This window comes from Parasteatoda tepidariorum, chromosome 10 (genome assembly GCF_043381705.1).
Source record: "Parasteatoda tepidariorum isolate YZ-2023 chromosome 10, CAS_Ptep_4.0, whole genome shotgun sequence".
NCBI lineage: Eukaryota > Metazoa > Arthropoda > Arachnida > Araneae > Theridiidae > Parasteatoda > Parasteatoda tepidariorum.
The window spans coordinates 80,960,488-80,981,678 of record NC_092213.1 but is presented as its reverse complement, the minus strand read 5'-3'; the positions used below and the strand labels follow the sequence as shown (position 1 = coordinate 80,981,678).

The window sequence follows — 21,191 nt, the reverse complement described above, 5'->3', positions numbered from 1 at the left end:
TATTGAAATAGAATTTTTCTGCAGATTATTGCTTGCTTGACTATTTAAATAAGTATTACAAATACATAATGAAGCGAACCTCATTTATAGAAATCGGTTCAAAACTTTTTTTGTTATAAAATGTTATTTTTATTCAAAACTCTCTATTTAAATTTAAAAAAATCTTTTAACTATCCTTGATGTATTAAATACCTATTAATATTCAAAATGCTGATTATGAGTATACATAATATTTCAAGTATGTATAATCAATTAATGTTAATATTTCAATTGTAACTGGAAAATATTTTCATAACTATAAAAATCCCTAAAATTCCCTATGTGTGAAATATTTAGTACATTTTGCAACAATTATCGTGAAATTTATATTATTTCGTAAAATCTATTTTTCCTATCCACGTTGGCAGCCATGATAATAGGAAAACAAAAGATTATACTGCTCAAAAATTTTTTTTTAAAGAAAGGATTAAATTATAAATGTTTGTTTTATGCAAAGTTAAGTAGTTTATTTGAATTTAATTCTAAAATTAGATTGCTATAATAAAAAGTTAAAGTAAATTCCAGTGGGAGAATGTTTGTGATCTACTTATTTTTACTGACAAGAGAGGAAGGGTGTCTTAAATTGCCGAAAACATAGTTACATAATATTTGAAAGACCTCTATGTTATAGAGAAGAGTCTATAATTTTGTAGGTATAGCAGTTTTTCTATAATATCAAGAAACTTTGATGCTGAACTTATTGTATTGAATTATTTTTATTTCATTAAAACATCCCTATAATGTAGCAATTTTTTTTCTTCTCCAGGGAGATGGAATGCCCCTTCTTCACAAAGCTGTTCTGCATAACAGATTTGAAATAGTAACAGATATTTTACTAGAAAAACCATGCGCTGAGTCTATTGATAATTTATTCGATCAGGTGAGCTTTATAATCAGTATTTATATTAATAACATTCGTTTTGAGGCCATGATCGGGCCCAACTTAGCCTAAATTGAGGTTCAGGGGAAAACTTCTTTGCCCCCCCCTCCCTCTGCTTCACTACTTCAGTAATGAGGAACCAAACTATGGAGGTATTTAAACTTTTTCACCGCAACATAAATATGTAATAAGAAAATTGATTAGAACCTAAAATAGCTATAAAGTCCCCCCCCCCAATCAATGCTCAAATGAAATATTGTTGTTCTGTCCATTTTATTGATTTTCTGACAATTCTTTGTCCATCATTAAAAAGATATCATCTAAAGAGCCAAAATTTGACAAAAATTCAATATTTTCGTTAAATTAACTGAATTATAGAAGTACAAAACAGTCAAGAATAGGATAATTGATTGTTAACTTTGTCATCTAGCTGCGAAAAATTCATATCCTTGCTGACGTTGGGGCGGAATTCAGCTAAATGTTTGCAGTTACAGTGGCTCAATTAAGCTAATCAGAAGCCTGTATTTTAGTAAACATAACGCATTTTGCAATTTGTAAAAATACAGGCTTTCGATTGGCCAAATTTGTCCATTGTAATTGCGAAAATTAGTTCTGCACTAGAAAGCCGTGGATTTACGGAATATAGATTTTTTGTGTTCATACGATAGATTAATGAAAAAGCTAACATGAAACTGACGAATTTCACACTGTGCTGATATTTTGTTTAAAAAAAGCTCATTAAAGAAGGAAAACTAAAATGAACTTTCTATTCGATTTGGGGGTTCCATTTTATGTGAGGCTCAGAGCAACGGCCCCGTATGCCCCGCCTTAGTCAGACTCTGGCCATGATATGCTGAATTGTGACAGTTGGCCATTTGCCCATAATCTCATATTTCTTTTGTTCTAAAAAAAAACATGCCATAAAAAACCAAGAAAAAAGAATTTTTGTTTTTGCTTTGAACATTTGAAAGCTTTGTTTACCATTTAGATCGCATAAATCAATACAATGTCCAAAATTTGTGATCTTTACGTTTTTATTCATAGAAATCAAAATTATAAAATCAGATAATATAATATGTTTAAACATTTTCACACGATGATCAGTTTAAAATTATGCAACAAATTGCTATTTATTCAAGTAATTAATCTCACTTCCTAAGGTACATGAGGCATTTGTAAATACATTTTTAAGGTCATATTAAAATCTAATTGCATCCATCTTTGTTACGATTAATATCATATAAGAATTATATGAATAACATAAACAACATGATATAAGAGATAATAGAGGGGAGAAACATAATAATCCCCTCTAAATGTTGACCTACACAGGAGTGATTGTGAGCCCAACTCAAAAATCCTGAAAATGTCTTGAGTAAAATCATTAATGACGCATTTCAAAAAATTAATGTGCTTATAAATTTAAATCATTGATATTTTCAAAATATGAAACTCTAAATAAATTATATGCAGCATAATTTAAATGAATAATTATGTATAAATTTACTTTATCTCTAATTGCATTTATTATTCTACCAGAAAAAAAATATTTCCAAATAAAAGAGATGCCAAGTTTAAATTCTAGTTCTCATATTTTTAAATAAAATATACTAGAATTTTAATACATAAATGTGATCGATGATTTCTTGTAACTTCTGGACCTTGGGTTTTCGGATCGCAGTTAGTGAAAAATCCAGAAATCCAGGGGTTTTTTTTCGGAGCACTATCATCTCTGCCTACATAAAGCAATGCATAACAAGTGGTAACGTTACACAATTTTCACTAAACGTGTTTCCTAATATATATATTTTCTCCTCGGGAAAAGACATATTTCTTCATTAATTTTAATCAAAATATGGACATTGTTTTGTAATAATTTTAATCAAAATATGGACAGTGTTCTGTATTAATTTTAATCAAAATATGGACACTGTTCTGTATTGATTTTAATCAAAATATGGACATTGTTCTGCGTTAATTTTAATCAAAATATAGACATTGATCTGTATTAATTTTAATTAAAATATAGACAGTGTTGTGTATTAGTTTTAATCAAAATATGGGCATTGTTCTGCATTAATTTTAATCAAAATATGGACATTGTTCTGTATTAATTTTAATCAAAATATGGATCTTGTTATATTATATGGTTGTATTAGTTTTAATCAAAATATGGGCATTGTTTTGTATTAATTTTAATCAAAATATGGACATTGTTCAGTATTATTTTCTATCAAAAGATATATTGGCTTGTGTTCATTTCAGAATCGTCGCACTGCCTTGCATTATGCTTATGCTAATTCAGAGTTGAGAGATATCAGAGCCTTACTCATGACTTATGGATGCTCTGAGCATGTTCTGGATAAAGTGAGCTTACATCTCTATCTTTACTAATCTTTTCAGTATTTATTTTTGAAACTTGTCTGACAAAGAGTTTCCTTTTTTAGGTAATGTTGCATATAAACCAGTATAAGAATTAATTATTTAGAGTATTTTGTTGAAAATATTATATAAATGAGTNTCTGTATTAACTTTAATCAAAATATGGCCATTGTTTTGTATTAATTTTCATCCAAATATGGACATTGTTATGTACAGGGTATCTGGTACATTTTAGATTTTGAAATCTATGACTAATTCCAAGAATTTTTCCTGGCTTGACGAAGTTATTATTTTCTCTGACAAAAACAAAACAATAAATTTAAAAAATCATTATACTTGAATTATAACCTACATTCATTGAAATAATAGGTATAACCAAAAACTATTATACTCTGAATCTTTATATTTATAGATTTTAAATTTAAAAAACAGAGTAAAAAAAGAGTTAAACAATAAAATAACTTAAAAAAATACAAAAGCAATTTTTTTTCCTTCTTTTTTTCTGCAGAATTATATTCTAAAGATACTTTACTCGTTCATCAGAAAGGAAAGAAACACTCCTGATTTTTCTGTTCTCATTTCAGAATAAAAAAAACTCGCCAATGACTGGCTTGCTTCAGCTAGAATTTTAAATGGATAAAATAAAAATGAAAAATACATAAAAAAATTCTGAAATCGCAGAAGATTGAAATTCGCTTTAGAAATGATGTTTTTTCTTTCATCTTTTGAAAAAACACCAATATTTTTAAAGAACATGATAAAAAAAAATTATTTTTCAATAAAATATGACTGTGAGTGGGGATTTTGTTACAAATTCAGATATTCGAAACACCATGAAATTGAGTTTAAAAACTAGATTTTTCGTTGACCTAAATCCATGACTTTCCTTGATGTTTTTTTTAAAAAAAAAAGTTAAAATCATGACATTTCTTGACTAATTTTGTTCAATATTCAATATCGAAATTCATGATTTTCCATGACTTTCCAGGTGCGCATACCCTGGTAATAGATACCCTGTATGTATTAATTTTAATCAAAATATGAACATTGTTCTGTATTATAATCATACAAAAGATATACCGACTTGTGTTCATTTCAGAATCGTCGCACTGCCTTGCACTATGCTTATGCTAATTCAGAGTTGAGAGATATCAGAGCCTTACTCATGACTTATGGATGCTCTGAGCATGTTCTGGATAAAGTGAGCTTACGTCTCTATCTTTACTAATCTTTTCAATATTTATTTTTGAAACTTGTCTCACAAGGGGTTTTCTTTTTTAGGTAATGTTGCTTATAAATCAGTATAAGAATTAATTATTTATAATATTTTGTTGAAAATTATATTTTTGTAATTAATGACTTTTAAAATATCCCAGCTTTTCATTGAGATTCATTTTAAAAGTTTATTAACCTTCTTAAAGAAGAAAACCATTTATTTGATAACAGAAAAGATAAAATAAAATTTCTTGATATTGCTTATTTGATTAAATATTAAAAATATTTCATCATGTTTATTAAAAAGGCCATATTTAAGGAAAAATGAGTGTAAAAATAAATTCTTTTATTTGCATGATGTGGAAAAAAATACCGGCAGATTTTATGCAACAATAAAAATTTTATGCCAATTATTGAAGAACACAAAAAAATATTTTAAAATTAATGAATCAAAACTGATGATAATGAAATGAAAAATAATGAAGGAAAATAAACTACACAAATAACTAAAAATTTGATAACTGGTGATAATGAAATAAAAAATAATGAAGGAAAATAAACTACACAAATAACTAAAAATTGTAAAATATACTGACTTTTTTTCATATTCATAATTTAAAAGAATAAAAATTATTAAATTTGCAATAAATATCTGTACCATATTTTTGAATAATGGATTCAAGATATTCTCATGATAAGAAAAATTTTGAACTAATTAAAAAAAAAAAGAATTCTTAAAAAAAAAGAAAAAACTGGATCCATGTAGCAGAGATAAGTATTAATTACGTAAAAATATCATTAAAATACCACAAGGTTAAGAGCATATAAACGTTTTGACCAAACGCTTTATTTTTGTTTTAAGTACTAGTCTCAAATCCGTTAAATAAACATTAACATTTTGATTATTTTTAAATAAAAATGACCATTTTTGCCCTTATTTTGACTTGACTGTGGTGAATTTCATAACTAAGTTTTAACGTAATTTTAACCAAGTAGGTTTCTTTTTTAAAGCATTTTATACTTTCTATTAACCAAATTATTAACGTTTATTTTCAGTTATACGAAATTTCGTTTTTTTACCATGAATATTAACGTTTTTTATCGCTTATTTTTATTATAGGGAATTTCATAACCGATTCTTAACGTAAATTTTACGTTATTTTAACAAAACCTGTAACTCTTTTTTTTTTTTTTTTTTTTTTTTTTTTTTTTTTTTTGGATATCCATTCCATTAATTTATTACTTTTTTAAAGTGAAATTTCTCACTTTTATGTACATGACATTTAATTTTAAAATTTGTTTTCAATTTGAGTTAGGTTGACTATTTAAAAGTCTCATAATTACTTGCTAAGAAAAAAAAACATTGCTTATTTACAAGCAAAAATTGAATTAATTTTGATGGGTATTTTTTTAGAAGTTGTGGTTAAACTAGGAAACCAGATGAAAGAAGAAAAATCCAGTAAAATTTAGTTATGCAACAGGGTTTTTGTTTTTAATTTACAAGGAAACAACCTTATTTAGAAAGTAACAAGTTTGTATTTGATTCTCTAGCTTACTTGAGCACACAAATATAAGAGAAAAATATTTATTTTTACACCAGATCTAATCAATAACCTCAGGTTTCTGAAAATTTTTCTTCGTTCAAGCAAAACAAAACATTAAAAATTAAAGCACTTCCACAACAATAGAGGTTAAGACTTCATTATTTTGAGATCAATGGTGTTATTGCACACCTGCCACCTTTACTCTCAGAAAAGTGATATCCATCTCTCTGAAACTGGATGTGGCTATAAGCCACCACCCAGTATCAAACCCTGGTTCTTCACAGAGACAGCTCAGTTCTTAACCACTGTGCAATCTTCTGGACTTCAAATTGGTCAAAAATCAGTGCATGAGCCACTATCTCTCAAGGGATAGAGCTTTTGCCTTCCAATGAGGTTAACCGGGTTCGAATTCCGCAACCGGCTTGCACCGACCACAGTACTGACGTGAAATATCCTCAGTGGTAGACAGATCATGGGTTAGAGTCCTCTTGCCGTCAGGCTAACTGTGAGATATTCTTGTGGTATCCCTTTCCATGTAACGCAAATGCAGGTTAGTTCCATCAAAAAGTCCTCCACGAAGGCAAATTTGTCCCATTACTTGATCCAGGAGTTCCCTTGTCTTCCAGATTAAGTTCAAGATTACAAGGCTACGAGGTTGAACGTTAGTAGTTGATTGGGTTGGCTGTTAAACGATGGTTAAAAATAAAATAACAAAAACTCAGTTCATTTTCTTTATTAAAAATTAATTTTATAATATTAGAGATCACTAAATTAGCTTGCAAAGACATATTTTTATGTGATAATATGACCTTAGATGCAAGTTTGTTAACTCTTCTGATGATTTATTTTCTTTATAGTAAGAAATTGTGCATATTTATACATAGTGTGCTTGTTTCAGGCTTATAAGGAGCCTCTCGACTTCAGAGAAAAGCAAGATACTCAACCTATGCTAGAACTATTAGACAGATTAAAATTAAAGGTAAAGTTACAGTTTTTGATTGAATTTTTTTATTCATTTAAAAATTATGCAACCACGGCAAGTTATTAAACAAGGTGCGAAGCGTTTTTAAAAAAGTACTTATTTTTTTATTTACGTTTTTTTCAAAGCCCTTAAAGTTGTTGTTTTTTTATTCGGGGTTTGTAAAAAGTGCTTAATTTTCTATCTTTTAAAAAGATTTTTTCTTTGCTGTGTCGATTGTCATTCTAAATTACAAAAAAAAATGCATAATTTTCTTATTAATATTTATCAGAAACTAGTTATTTTATCTTGATTATGTAAAGTTTTTGAAATTTTTTTTGAATTTTATGTTTATAAGTTAAGAACTTTAAACGATAGAAAAAAAATTATTTTTATTGCTGCACCGATCCTAAGTATGATTTTTTGTTTTGGAAAGTGATTAAAAATATTTTTTGAGTTCTTATTTATTGCTGGAAAATTTTGCTGCTGTTAAAGATCAGCAAAAGAGTTCATTTTCTTCAAATGTAAGAAAAGTTGGCAGGGAAAATTCGTGTGCATTATTTCTTTTGATGAGAATTCCTAAATGGCATACCATTCCAAATCTTTGATTCACTAGGATAGAAAACTCTTTAAATGAGTTAGATTTATTTTCTCCCTTTCCCTTAGTCTTTGATTTCTTTCCCTATATCACTAGAATAAACTATTGGTTTGCTTTTTCCATGCTAACTTGTGATATAAGACCTATACAATGTTTAGCATATTTAATAAAATTTATTGTAAAATGCAACACATTAATGAGTTTTTCTGACCTTTATCCTAATTTTGTACCACCCAACTGCTAACCTTAAATCTATATATATGTATATTGATTTTTAGAGAATGCATGTCCACTCTTTAAAATTTTAGAAAGTCGTTTGTTTTACTTCCTTAATGATTTTTATATACTTATTCAAATAAAGATCCACATGTGTGTCTACTGAGCTGAGTTCGATGAGATTCTAGCATTCTCATGTGCAACTCTGCTGCTTTTTGCAAGATATTCTCAATTTCAGACTTCATTTTCCAACCTCTGAAATCGAACCGAAAAATCTCTCGATCAGCGGTGGCTAATCTAATCCAGAACGGTAGATTCAAAATCATATGGTGGCTAATATATTCAAGAAAATAGTTCTTTGTCAGAAACTAGCTATTTTATCATCATGATCATGTAAAATTATTTTGCATTTTGTTAAAGTATGTAGCTTAAAAATATTTGAGTGTTTAAAAAAGTTTGTTGAAAGATTTGGCTCCACACTCTGTATTGCCCAGGTCAAAAAATGTGTCGCTGTTCAAATAATCACATGAGCATCAAACTTAGTCTTTTTTTATTGTTGCTGAGATAAAAGGTGACAGGGACAATGATTGATTCTTCAATAGTGAAAAAGCATAACAATATTTTAAATTTCGGATAAGGCAAGAAAGATGAATTGAAAATGTCTTTAAATCAAAATTTGTTTTTTAAAATTTAGAAAAAGTGGTGTCTAGTTTGAAGCGATAGAAAATTAACATTTCGGGGTACGAATGACTGTCCATGTCTAGTTATGGGAGTATCCGCTTTGAAAAGAGGGGGTACTGAATGGTTAATTTATAGAAGATTCACAGAGAATTGAAAAAAAAAATAATGAGAGGTGTCAGTTTTGATGGAATGTCCGCAAAGTGAGGTCTCACCTCATAAAGAATATCTAAATTTTTATGGCTTAAAACTTTGAATTTGCTTGAATAATTTTATTCTTCATAAAGCATTTATGTAATGGGTGACTTAATCTATTAAGGACTAAGTTAATATCGTCGGAGAACAAATTCTTTGTTGTATTTATATAAATACTTGATCTTGCCTAATCGCGGTGTGGGGATTTCAAATCTAAAACTAGTTTTGCTCCTAAAGCTACAGATTTTTTTTAAGTAACATTTTTAGTAGACAGGTACAAGTTTACTTAACTCTGCGTTATATACGTTTTTAAACTTCTAAAGAAGTTAGAGCAAATCATCAGGATAAAAGTTGCATAGGAACTCGTGCCCAAAAATGTCATCATACATGGCTAGGGGCACTTCCCTATTATGACCTTTTCAGAAGCACTCAAAGAAACAGTTCATAATAGGGATACACCCCTAGTGGCGTATAACGTCACTTCAGAGCATGGGTATGGCTGTAAGTTTATCGCGAGGAAAAAGACCCGAAATTCGTAGAAAATTTTGAAAATTACGCAGATTATAAACATAAATAAATTTACTATATAAATTATGCAAAAGACAGAAATTGTGCAAATGATAAAAAATACACAACAAAAGTATTTCTTTTAATTCAAACAATATTCAATATTAATATTTTTATTTAAATGAATAGAATTTTGGTACAAAGTATTGTACATTGTCAGATTATTCTCATTTATGCTTCGTCTTTCATCACTTAATAAATTTTTATATTTAGAAAACGATCTGTCTGCGTCCACGATGTTTGTAGGCACCGATAAACATCGAATTGCCAATTTTGCCGAGCATTCGGTCTTTGATTTCCAAAACTCGATCAATTTTCCTTCATCAAGGCGAATTTCTTGACCGTTGCTTTGTAGGAAGTAATTGCTGTGAAAACTCAAACATTCTACATTCAAACTACTAGTTACAAAAGCCTTTTCATAAGAAACTGATCCCTATATAAGAAATCACAAGAAGCCGACCAGGAAAAATTGTTTGGATATGTAGAAAGTCAGTTGAAATTTCATTGCCAAGTGCAATAGCCTGTGTAACAATTTTTCTGTCAGAGATTTGATTTATAACATTTTCCTTCTTTTGTGAATCGTTTGTACTGTTACTAACTTCAGGAAGGTAATCATATCAGTCTATTACCCTCCCTAAGTGTAGAAAGACCACCTTACTTGGCAAGATTGTGATTATCTCTTATCTCTGAACTATATTCTTGTCATTTTGCTATTGATTCACTCCCTTAAATATCTAATCAATTTTACATGTTCAATTTAAGGCTTCAGAAAAGTAAAAAAATTCAAATTTTAAGCAATTTTCTCGAAAATCAAAACATATTGAGAAATTCGCTGATTTTAGAAGGAAAAAAAAAAGAGGACAATTTCGCAGAAATTCGCGCCGCAACAGACCTGCAGCCCTAAGCATGGGTATAACATTTTATTCCTGATAATGTTTCTCACCTCCCTTAGTTGGTTGCAACATTTAAGTCGATAAAATTCGAAAACAATTTTCAGACAATTTACATAATCAAATAAGTAGTTTCTGATAAATATTGTAGAGAAAATTGCGAAAATCATGCATTTTTTGTAATTTAGACCGATAATTGACGCCCGGTGGCTGAGCGGTAGCGCTTCGCGCTGTCGTGCCACAGGTCCCTGGTTCGATCCTCGGGCCGGGCAAGGTTGACTCAACCTTTCAGTGGGTCGATAAATAAGTACCAAGCACGCTTGGGGACTAAACACTGGGGGTTCCGCGTTCGGCTGACCACCTGACCGGAACATCTGCTCCTGCACCCCAGAGCCCAAGGTCAAGAAAACTGAGATGGGCACAGTAGGCCTTGGGCCTCTATGAGCTGTCGCGCCGCTGAGTTTAGTTTTTAGACCGACAATCGATACGGCAAAGAAAAAATCTATTTTTAAAAGATAGAAAATTAGCAGGCTGTGATAGCCTGGTCCATAGGCTCATGTCCGAGAGTTCGAACCACCGGCCGAAGACTCCCAGTGTAGTAAATGGTGACTGATGCACGTTAATTCTGTCGAGTCGCAAAGTCTTCCACGTTCCCATAACAAATCAACACCTCTGGAGGTACTGGATTGGAGATTGATCGTTCTCTGATTCAGGTCAAAATTACGATGTGTGGATGAATGAATGGGTCCGCCCTATAAACGGGCGTGACGTATGGGTGTGGCAGAAGTTGAATTCTTGGCCATAGATGGCGCCACTGGTAAACAAGAACAATCACACCCCTCTGCCTAAAAAACAGGCATACGACAACAACAGAAAATTAAGCACTTTTTACAAACCCTGAAAAAAAAGCACCTTTAAAGGCTTTTAAAAAACGTAAATCAAAAATAAGCACCTTTTACGAATGCTACGCACCCTGTTTGAACTAAAAATCGAACTTTCTCTTTGTACTCAATTATTTTAAAATGTTTCTCTTAGACATATTTAAACCCTGAATGTGATCCGTGGAGTTTTGAAATAAGAAATGACGATGATCATCCATCCATCACATCATCCCGCTGCTCTGAGAGAGAAGATGATGATGCTTCAGAGAGTGAAGAGGAGGACACAGTCTCTGAAGAGGAGGAAGAAACTACTCGTTCGTTTTGCTTAATAAGCTAGTCTGTGATTTACTTTAATTAAATAGCATCGCAAATATTTCTTTAAAAAATAAACTGTGTTTGTGAATTTATGAGGCCACAGTAGAAGGAAATCAGAGAAAAGGCAAGGATCCTTTGCCCTAGCAACAATTTTTCCTCAACCCCAGTTGGGTTGAATATGAGTCCTATGAGAACATGCATTAGGGGACCGGTATTGGGATGTCAATATTTTGTAATATTGGTCCTAGAATGACCAATATAGAACCTACTAGGAGTACAAATTAGTTCGGTCCGTTTTTTGTGTGGTCAAAATGCATTTATTTCTGAACGAAATGAATGAACAGATTATCAAAGTATTGTCCATCGCTGGCTACTACTTTTTCCCCCCTTTCAGAGAATTTTCGAATTCCATCTCGAAAAAAATGTCTCGTCTTTTGAGGCGTTCCACGTCAGAAGCCAATTTTCGATTTCTGCGAAAAAAGTGAACCGGTGACCTGCTAAATCGTGCTGAGTCTGTCAGAACAACCAGTAATGAGAAGGAGCAATGTCCGACGAATACGGCGGGAGCGACAAAATATACCACTTGAGCGTTTCCAAATAATTTTTTATGATTTTTGCGACATGAGGCCGAGCGTTATCATGCAGAAGAATAGCTTTGTCATGTCTTTGCTCGTATTCCGGCCGTTTATCTCATAATGCACGGCTCAAACGTATCAATTGTAGCCTATACCGATCGCCCGTAATGGAATCGCCAGATTGTAGCAGCTCATAGTATACAACACTCTTTTGGTCCATTACCACCATTCCCTACATGATTTATCAGTTGGAGTATTGTCACCATAAACTTCTACAAGCATTCGATGCGTTCAGCTGCACTTTTCTTACAATTAAAGCAGAAACATAAAACCTCGCGCAAATGCTGCTTAGTTACCACAAAATTTGACATATTCAACAAAGTAAAAAAAAAACAAACAGGGTTTTTGTATGAAACTCAAAGCGATATAAACTGAATATAACTGACAGATGTCTTATCTTCTCTGAAACCAGCTGTCCCGATGAAACATTCATAACAGCCAGAGCCATCTTTTGAAAATGGACCGAACTAATTTGTACTCCCAGTATATTGGCTGAATAGAGAATAACGGGTGAATCTGACAATTCTATATAGGACCGATATTGGTTGTAAAGTGGCTGTAATATATACGGTGAATCAGAAAATTACATATAGTGTCAAAATCGGAGTAATAACGGCCCTTCGAACTTTTATTGAGCCAAGATTCGTGAATATTGGACCAATGACGGCTGATAGGGAATTTATTTTAAATACCCAAAAAGTCAAAGAAAGTAAATTATTTTTAATTTGAGTTACATTAAGTCCAATATTTTTTCCACAAAATTCATCTTGTTTTTGTAAAAAAAAAAAATTTTATAACTCTAATAACAATTAAAAGTGTTTTAAATTCTATCTTCTGAAGAATAAAGCATAACCCGAAAATCAATAAAATTTATGACGGATCGGAGACATTCAATAAAATTATTAATCGGAGACATTCGATGAAATCAGACGATATTTCGGAGTTTTGTTACCATCCTGATTTAAATATGTCAGGCAAAATTCTGGAAAATTTATTGCCCAGCCTTTTATGCTCATTTTCTTAAATTTACGAGATAGTCAAATATTAAATGGTCAAAAATCAATTCACTCAAATGCAATGAACGAGCAATCGTTTTAATATATCTCATTGAATTCCATTTCTTCCCATCTTAAAATGTTTTGGAAAACATGTGTCTACCACTACTAAAATAAAATTTTATTTATTAGTATATAAGACATGTAAAACTAGATTCTATGTTGGGGTACCTTTTCATAGACAAAAGTTGACATAGTTTATAACTTCTTTCCCCACATTGGTGACTCAGCGTGATGTGATCTCGCCTACTTCGATGGATGGGACTGCGACTTATCCACCTCCTCTTGCTGTTGCTACTTAGTCTCGATCACACACGTCAGCCTGTATATACTCGACTGCTAATGGCAACACGAGAGTGCCCACGACCGCGAACTTAATACAGCTCTCTCGATCAGCACTCAAAAGTAAGGTGATTTTAATACAGCTCTCCCGGCTTCTCACAAAACAGCAATGTAATCAACTAGTGGTATGCGTTCATTGAATTCTATCCCACCTATAATTCTGGTTGTGGAGTACTGTAGTGTGTCTACCGCTACAAAAATACAATTCCAATTTCCTAGTATATGAGACATGTAAAACTTGATTCTACGTTGAGGTACCTTTTCATAGATAAAGATTGACACTGACGTGACTGCTGAAATCACCGCTGTTTTAGAAAAATATTAGCCGAATATCCTTAAAATCAGCTGCTGAAACAATATTAAGATTTTTCTTCCCCTTGCACTAAAATAGAAAATGCTAAATTATAATGAATATTAAAGTTGTAGACTTTTATTTTTATATATATTTTAAATCATTTTTTCTATATATTTTCTTAGCTTGTACATTTACAAATAAAAAGAACTCCTGTGACAGAATGTGTTTTTCTTATTATTCACACAAATTTTGTTTTCGTTACTAAGTAAGATTGCATTGCAATATTATCACACTCAAAATCGGGGTGCGTAGCCTGATTTTTCAACCAAAATTAAGCACTCAAAAAATATTTTTAAGCACTTTCCAAAAAAAAAAAATCATAATTATGATTTGTGCAGTAANAAAAAGGATCTGTGCAGTAATAAAAAAAAAAATTTTTTCTACGGTTTAAATCCTCATTAATTTCAGAAATTCCCAGATTTGATTAAATTTTTCATTATTCCACACCATATTTTTTTTATTGGTATATGGCGACAAGCTCAGCACCTCTATCCTTCTTAAATTAAAGCTCATTTCACTTAATCATGATGTTCATTTGCAATGGGTACCTTCTCATGTGAATCTCCACGGGAATGAAATGGCCGTTGTTCTTGCTAAGGCAGGATTACAACAACTCCCTCTTCCACACTTACTTTTTTGGAGTTAATACTCTCTGGAAAAATCAAAAATCCCCGAGGAGGATTCGTATCAAAACCGGGTTTGTCCCTTGACCTCCCGTGTGACAAACGTACCCGGACTGTTCTATCAAGGCTTGCTAGTGATCACATCAAGTGACTCACTTTCAACGAGGGCAGGATCTCTTTAGCAATCCTCTCTTAGTCTTAGACTTCCTTTCAGTCAACGAATTCGTGGATCTTGTCTGACCAACACCTCCTAGAAAAGAGTAGGCCTCTGCACGGGTTACCATAAATATCCTTTAGTAGTCCAAACGTAATGACACATTTCGTATTTTCAACCACTGCGCAGCTTAGTACCCTGAACGTAATGACATCTTTCTTATTTGTCATCAACTGCGCAGTTAACTTCGTCACATCGGACTACTAATTTTTATCCGTGCTGAGGCCTTCCTTATTCTAGGAGGTGTTGGTCTGACTCCGTCAGACAGTGAGGATAAGCAACAACATATTTTTTTATACACAAATTTCTTCAGAAAAATACTTTTTTATTTGGTGTATCGAATAAATTTTGCAAGGAACAAAATATCATTAAAGATATTGACTAAAAATGGTTCCAAAATATGGACAATTTACATTGGAACTTTATAATTGAACTGTTAAAGATAAGTCTAGTTTTAACAGAAAATTTCACAGTTTGTTTGGTCAGGAAGAGAATCATTTTCTTTTGTATGTTATGCATTTATTCATTTTTAAAGTTTATTTGCAGTTTTAAACACAGAATTTATAAATTTAGTTATTTATGAGCATATAACTTCAAGTTCAGGACAAATTCTTTACAGTAGTTAAAATCCCACTAACAATGATCAGAAAAATCAAATTAATTTTAGGTAACAAGTTTAATGAATAAATTTTTATTAATAAATTTCGATCCCAAAAATATTTCAATATTACTAGAAAAAAATAATCCTATATACAGTGGAGCATCGTTTATACGACGTTTACATTTATACGACGTTTTAGTGTGGTCCCAAATCATTCCCATTCATTTTAATGTAAAAATATATCGTTTATACGACGCACAGAATCGGTTATACGTCGATTTTTAGATTTTGTTCACGTTTATTTAATTTTTTATTTTTTCTTGTGTATTTTAAAAAAGGGCGGAATTTGCCAACATGAATGATACAGAAAAGGGTGCTAACAAGAATGCTTGGATGACGACCGTAATTTTTACTAGATGACTGAAAAAACTAGACAATGTTATGAAGAGGCAAAAACGAAAAATTTTGCTATTCATCGACCAATGTCCAGCTCACCCATCGATACTAATTATTTTGGAAAATGTAAAAGCTCTCTTTTTTCCTGCAAATTGCACAAGTGCGCTTCAGCCATTAGATTTGGCCGTGATTAGAAATCTAAAATTGCATCATAGAAAGCAGTAAGTTCAACTCGCTATTCAAAGCATTGTAGAGACTAATAGCAAGAAAATATAATTAAAGGTAACATACATTCAAATTGCTCACTGCAATTTTTCTTCTTTGGTTATTTGTTTGTTTTGCTTTGTCTAATTTAGAAATTTATGTAAATCAACACGTTAAACATTAAAATTAACTGAAAACAGAGTTAGTTTCAGTTTTAGAAGTAAAAATCGATTATACGACGTTATCGTTTATACGACGTTTTTCGGTGGTCCCTTCGGCGTCGTATAAACGATGTTCCACTGTATATATTTAAAAAAAAAACTTTTTTTTATTACTAAAATCTAATTTCTGATTAGTTTTCATTGTTCTTCCAGCACAAGTAGCAAGTCTTGCAGAGTTCCCACTAAACTTAAGAAATAAAATCCCTTCTCCAGGTTTTACATGAAAAGTTTAATTTTAGATTACTTTTTTGCTATATACATTAAATAAAATTTTTAATACAATTAGCATTTTTTTTTTAAATAGAAAGCTTGCTTAATATTAAATTTTGTAAAAAAATTTTTTTAGTTGAAGATTTAATATGTTGATTTTAAATACATAAATCATAGATAGCAGTATTTTATACAGAATCTGAGAAAATTTAAGGAACTTATTGAAACAACATGTGAAAATAATTTAAGTGATATAGTCAGCTATATCTAACTTGTGATAAAGAGCTAATAACAATTTATACAGAAAGCTTAATTTTAAACTTAGATTTATTGAACTACAAATATGGTTACATTTAAGAAAAAATTTAAAACAAGGAGTTTGGTTAAGAGTATTTTTCAAAAATTCATATTCTAATTTTAATAATTCTGAAGAAAAAAAATATGTTGCAGCAGAATTTTTACAAGAAATAATAAAACAAGATGTTATACTTTGAAGCTTATTTTATAATTACCATCAATTTTGAAACAGGTTGTTTTCCAGGTTTGTCACTAGTTTTTTCCAACTTTTGATGACAAAATTGCATTATTCACTAATTCTTCTCCCCTACAGCTGATCACTGGCCTAGTGGTTACTGTACTGGACTACGGGGCCAGTGGTTGAGGGTTCGAATCCCACCGGTAATGATGTCCTTTCCTCTGTGTGGATGTAACCTGTCCTGTAAACCGGTTTGTGGTTGTATGTTGTGGGCAACGTACTCTACCACAGTGGCTTAGTCACAGGTGACCACTAGGTAATAAGAGAGTAGCAATTCCAGCATAAGGCCGCCATTTTATAACCGACGTTGAACAGCCGACCCAACTTGGGGTTTACAACTACTAATGTTCGATTCCGAAGCCTTGTAATTTTGAACCCAATCCAGAAGACAAGGGAACTCCTGGATCAAGTATTGGGTTGTTCTTGTTCACTTACGTCGCACTAGAGCTGCACAAAGGGCTATTGGCGACGGTCTGGGAAACATCCCTGGAGGATGATCCGAAGACATGCCATCAAAATGTTGATCCTCTGCAGAGGGGGTGGCTACCCCGCTTCGGTACCCGCGAAGTCGAGCACTTTACTGTAGAACAGTTTAACGAGGACCCATACCGCACACCCTCGGTCCATACGCAGGCTGATCCAAGTGGTCACCCACCCGCACACTGACCGTAGCTATTGATGCTTGACTTCGGTGATCTGCTGGGAACCGTGTCTTAACGATCAGTCCACTGCGGGACTTGAAGTATTGGGAGAAATTTGCCTTCATGGCGGACTTTTGGATGGAACTAACCTGCAGTTGCGTTACGCGGAGAGGAAGACCACGAGTACCTCCTAAGTTTAACCTGACGAGAACAGAGGCTAACCCATGATCCATCTCCCACTGGCGATATTTCACGTCAGCACAGTGGTCGGGTCTAGCCAAATGCGGATTCGTATCAACTGGCCATTGCTGGGATTCGAACCCGGTTTACCTCAATTATAAGGTGAACAATCTATCCCCTGAACCATCGTGGCTCATGTGGGTGCCATTAAAAAATATAATACCAGGTATCCCTGCCTTGTACATATTAAAATAGAAAACCAGAAGTAAAAGAAAGTACAGAATAAATCATGTGAACTAATTTTATTATCACAATACATACATCAATTTCTATTAATTTTTTTTCTTCAATTCCTCTCACACTTCATTTGACAAAAAATCTAACTTTTGCATGATTGTGCAGCTATCACAATTTACTCATCTGACACAATTAATGCAAGAAAAAAACCAGCTGACTAGCATTAAAACATAAAAAGTTTTTATGCAGAATACATTTACTAGTTATCACAGGTCAACAAATTCTTAATTGTGTTTTTTTTTTTTAATCCCCCGTTTGACAAATAAACACTCACTATTTGTTTCATCTGCGATTCAAATCAAATTAGAAAGGAATGCTTTTTTTTTTGTTAAGAAAATTAAGAGCTTGAAAAAAAACCCATTTTTTTAAAAAAAACAAAAAAACAATTCTACCACGATGATGGACATAAAGAGAGAGTTCATTCTAGAAACTAACAAAGAAATTACAATGATTAGTGGCATACAGCAAATTTCAAATCTATTACATAACTATCAGAAAGATTTGTTACAGACAGCAAAATCTACAGCTTAGTTGAAAAAAGAAGCACATTAAATGTTGCAAAAACAATTGTAAAGTAACAGGGCTGCCACTCAAATCTAGAGGGGGAAAAAATCCCCATGTTTTTCCTGTACATATTATACACAATATATTAAGAGGAAACAACAATTATAGTGCTCTTATGTAGCTATATTGGGCTAACTATACTTATAGGGGAAAAGGAACATCTGAAACATACTTAAATAATGTAAATTAAATAATTTAGTATAGATGGCAGCACTTTTTTAGAAATTTTACTCATTGAATGTTTTATTTTTCAAAAGGGGTCTTCACTTGATTTATTTCTAAAGTTTTCTTAATGATTTGGCAATTTATATTTTATTTTAATTTGGTTATTCAAAAGGCTACGTCAGTTTTTGGTATTACCATTGACAACAGAAAGTTCTCTGATGAAATGCTGCCCTGCTAACACACATTTCCTAAATTTTTTTTTAGTTTTCTGCTAAAATTGTGTTTCTGACTTTCTATATTAAAATAAAACAAATTTGGGTTTTAGCTGCTTTAAGAGCTTTCCCATTTTGATTTATTATTTTAAATGTTATTTGCTTATTTTGAATTTGTAAATCAGTTTCATTCTTTGAAATGATTTAGTATAACTGAAATATCCTTAAATACCTCATAGATGACGCTTTGAGTGGCCACCATTTTTTTTAAAACAACGAAAATAAGAAAGAAAATTCCCTGTATTTTCTCAGTTTGTAAAAAAAAATTCACAATTCCCTACATTTTTCCTATTATTTTAGGTGATTTTTAAATTCCCTGTATTTTCCAGGAATATTTTGAGGGTTATTAGGGTCTACAGGATCAGATGGCTGGGGCACGTTTTTTGGCGTGAAGATTTGGACCTAGTTAAAAAACTTACTTTTTTGAAAATTGAAGGAATTAGAAGAAGAGGGAGACCAGTTACAAGATGGTTGGACAGTGTTGAGAAGGACTTAAAATTGTTGGGAATAAACAGGTGGAAACATCTAGCTCAAAGCTGCCCTGTCTGGAGGCAGCTAATTGAGAAAGCCTTGGTCTGCACTAGGCTGTAGTGCTGACAAAGAAGAAGTATTTTCCAGGTTTTACCTGTGGAGTGGCAACCCTGATTAAAAACTGGTTAAAATTATAAAAATAAAAAAAAACTAAAAGTACATAAGGGAAAAAAAATTTTGAGTTTAAAACGACAAAAACAAGAGGCAAAAGAAATATGATTATTAATTCAGGACGATTATTAATTCAGTATATGATTAATATTTTCTGGAGAGTGAGAGCAACGATTTCAGTAGTTTTTAAATGATGCAAATTGAAACTTTAATATAATTATCACAAGCATCAAAAAGTCATCTCTATAAAAAGTTATTTGTTTAGAAATCCAACAAATAGTGTTTATTCCTCGCATTAATACTTTTAAAATTCATACAGATAAATATTAAATGCATATATACCTTGCTGAAGTTATACTTAAACATTCAGCAAAAACTGATTATATATAAATACTCGCATCTACCAATTTTAAGTCTAGTATTAATTGCTCCATTAAGTATCAAAATTCGAACAAATTTAGTTTAGTGATGTCATACTTATCATAAGTAAACACAATATAGATAAAACTCTTAATAGTGAGATCATATATTAATAAATAAAGCAGAATCACTTTTTATAAATAGTGTCTTACAATACATAAAACAAAAATAATTTCATAAAAGTTAAGATTTTTTCATTCAAAACAAATGTAGATTTACCCTTAACAGACCAATGCTACCATATAAACAGCACGGCAGCAATTATCATTTTATTATTATCACACTTATTAGTTATAACTTATGCAGCTATAATTAATCGTATACTTATAATTTTTAATATTATGATTAAGTACGACAATTATGATTAAGTACTAAGTTAACTTGGAAATACTTTCAAATTGTTTAGGGTTATTAAATATAATGTAAAACAGGAATTTATTTTACATTTAAATAATTAATCACCTTTTTCCAAAAGGTTTCACAGAAAATACAAATTTTGGCTAGAAGAAAAAAATGCCTGACTTTTCCTGGTATATCAGGTAAAGTTTAATCAGGTAAATTTAAACCCCAGCCATATTTTAACAATACCATGATATTTTTCATCAGGAAACTTTGATTTTTTTTTGTATTTGTAATATCAAATATTCAATTTTGTGAGCAATAACATATAATAGAATGGAAACATTGAAAAGTTTCACTAAATGGCGGGATTTTTATAAAATAATTGTAATAGATGTTAGAATTATTTAAATCGAATCTCGGGACACTGTTATTAACTATTCTAAGACTGATTATTTTTAAAGTATGATATAGGAATTTTCCAGGTTTTTTGTAAAAAATTACAACTTTCTCTGACTATTCCCTCCTGCTTTTTTAAAGTTAAACTAAAATTCCCTGACAATTCCAGGTATTCCTAGTTCCACGGGAGCCCTGTAAATTGAACAAAAAAACAATGTGTTGTCATACTATAAAATACCTAAAAATGATCTATGTTCACACAAAACAAAATAAAAATCTATTAAAAAAATTTTTTGATTGACTTAGAATAAAATAATTTTTTAAAAAAAATACTATAAATGCACAAAATATAAACAAGTAAAATAAATAATTTAAGAGATAAAAATTTTAAAAACATAAAAAAAATCAATATATATTTAAGTATTTCAGATCTTGTAATTATCAAAATGTTTAATTTTGATGTTTTATACTAAAATGTAAAAGACATGCAAATTAAAAATAATACTTCCGAAATAAATACAGA

At 31.2% G+C, this 21,191-nt stretch overlaps 1 protein-coding gene across 5 annotated transcripts in view; it reads left to right on the top strand.

The window, feature by feature from the left end:
• The window catches only part of LOC107440974 (putative ankyrin repeat protein RF_0381), a 40,573-nt gene extending 29,140 nt beyond the window's left edge, over positions 1-11,433 (top strand). For 3 of the 5 annotated variants that reach the window (XM_043038818.2, XM_043038821.2, XM_043038820.2), the window contains 4 exons: positions 806-919; positions 4,401-4,502; positions 6,959-7,039; positions 11,198-11,433. In XM_043038818.2, the coding sequence (XP_042894752.1) occupies positions 806-919; positions 4,401-4,502; positions 6,959-7,039; positions 11,198-11,380 (480 nt within the window). In that variant the 3' untranslated portion in view covers positions 11,381-11,433. Of the gene's footprint in view, positions 1-805; positions 920-3,184; positions 3,287-4,400; positions 4,503-6,958; positions 7,040-11,197 lie in introns of all 5 variants that reach the window. The other 2 variants (XM_043038819.2, XM_071186792.1) reach the window with 1 other exon arrangement.
• Positions 11,434-21,191: the final 9,758 nt, after the last annotated feature.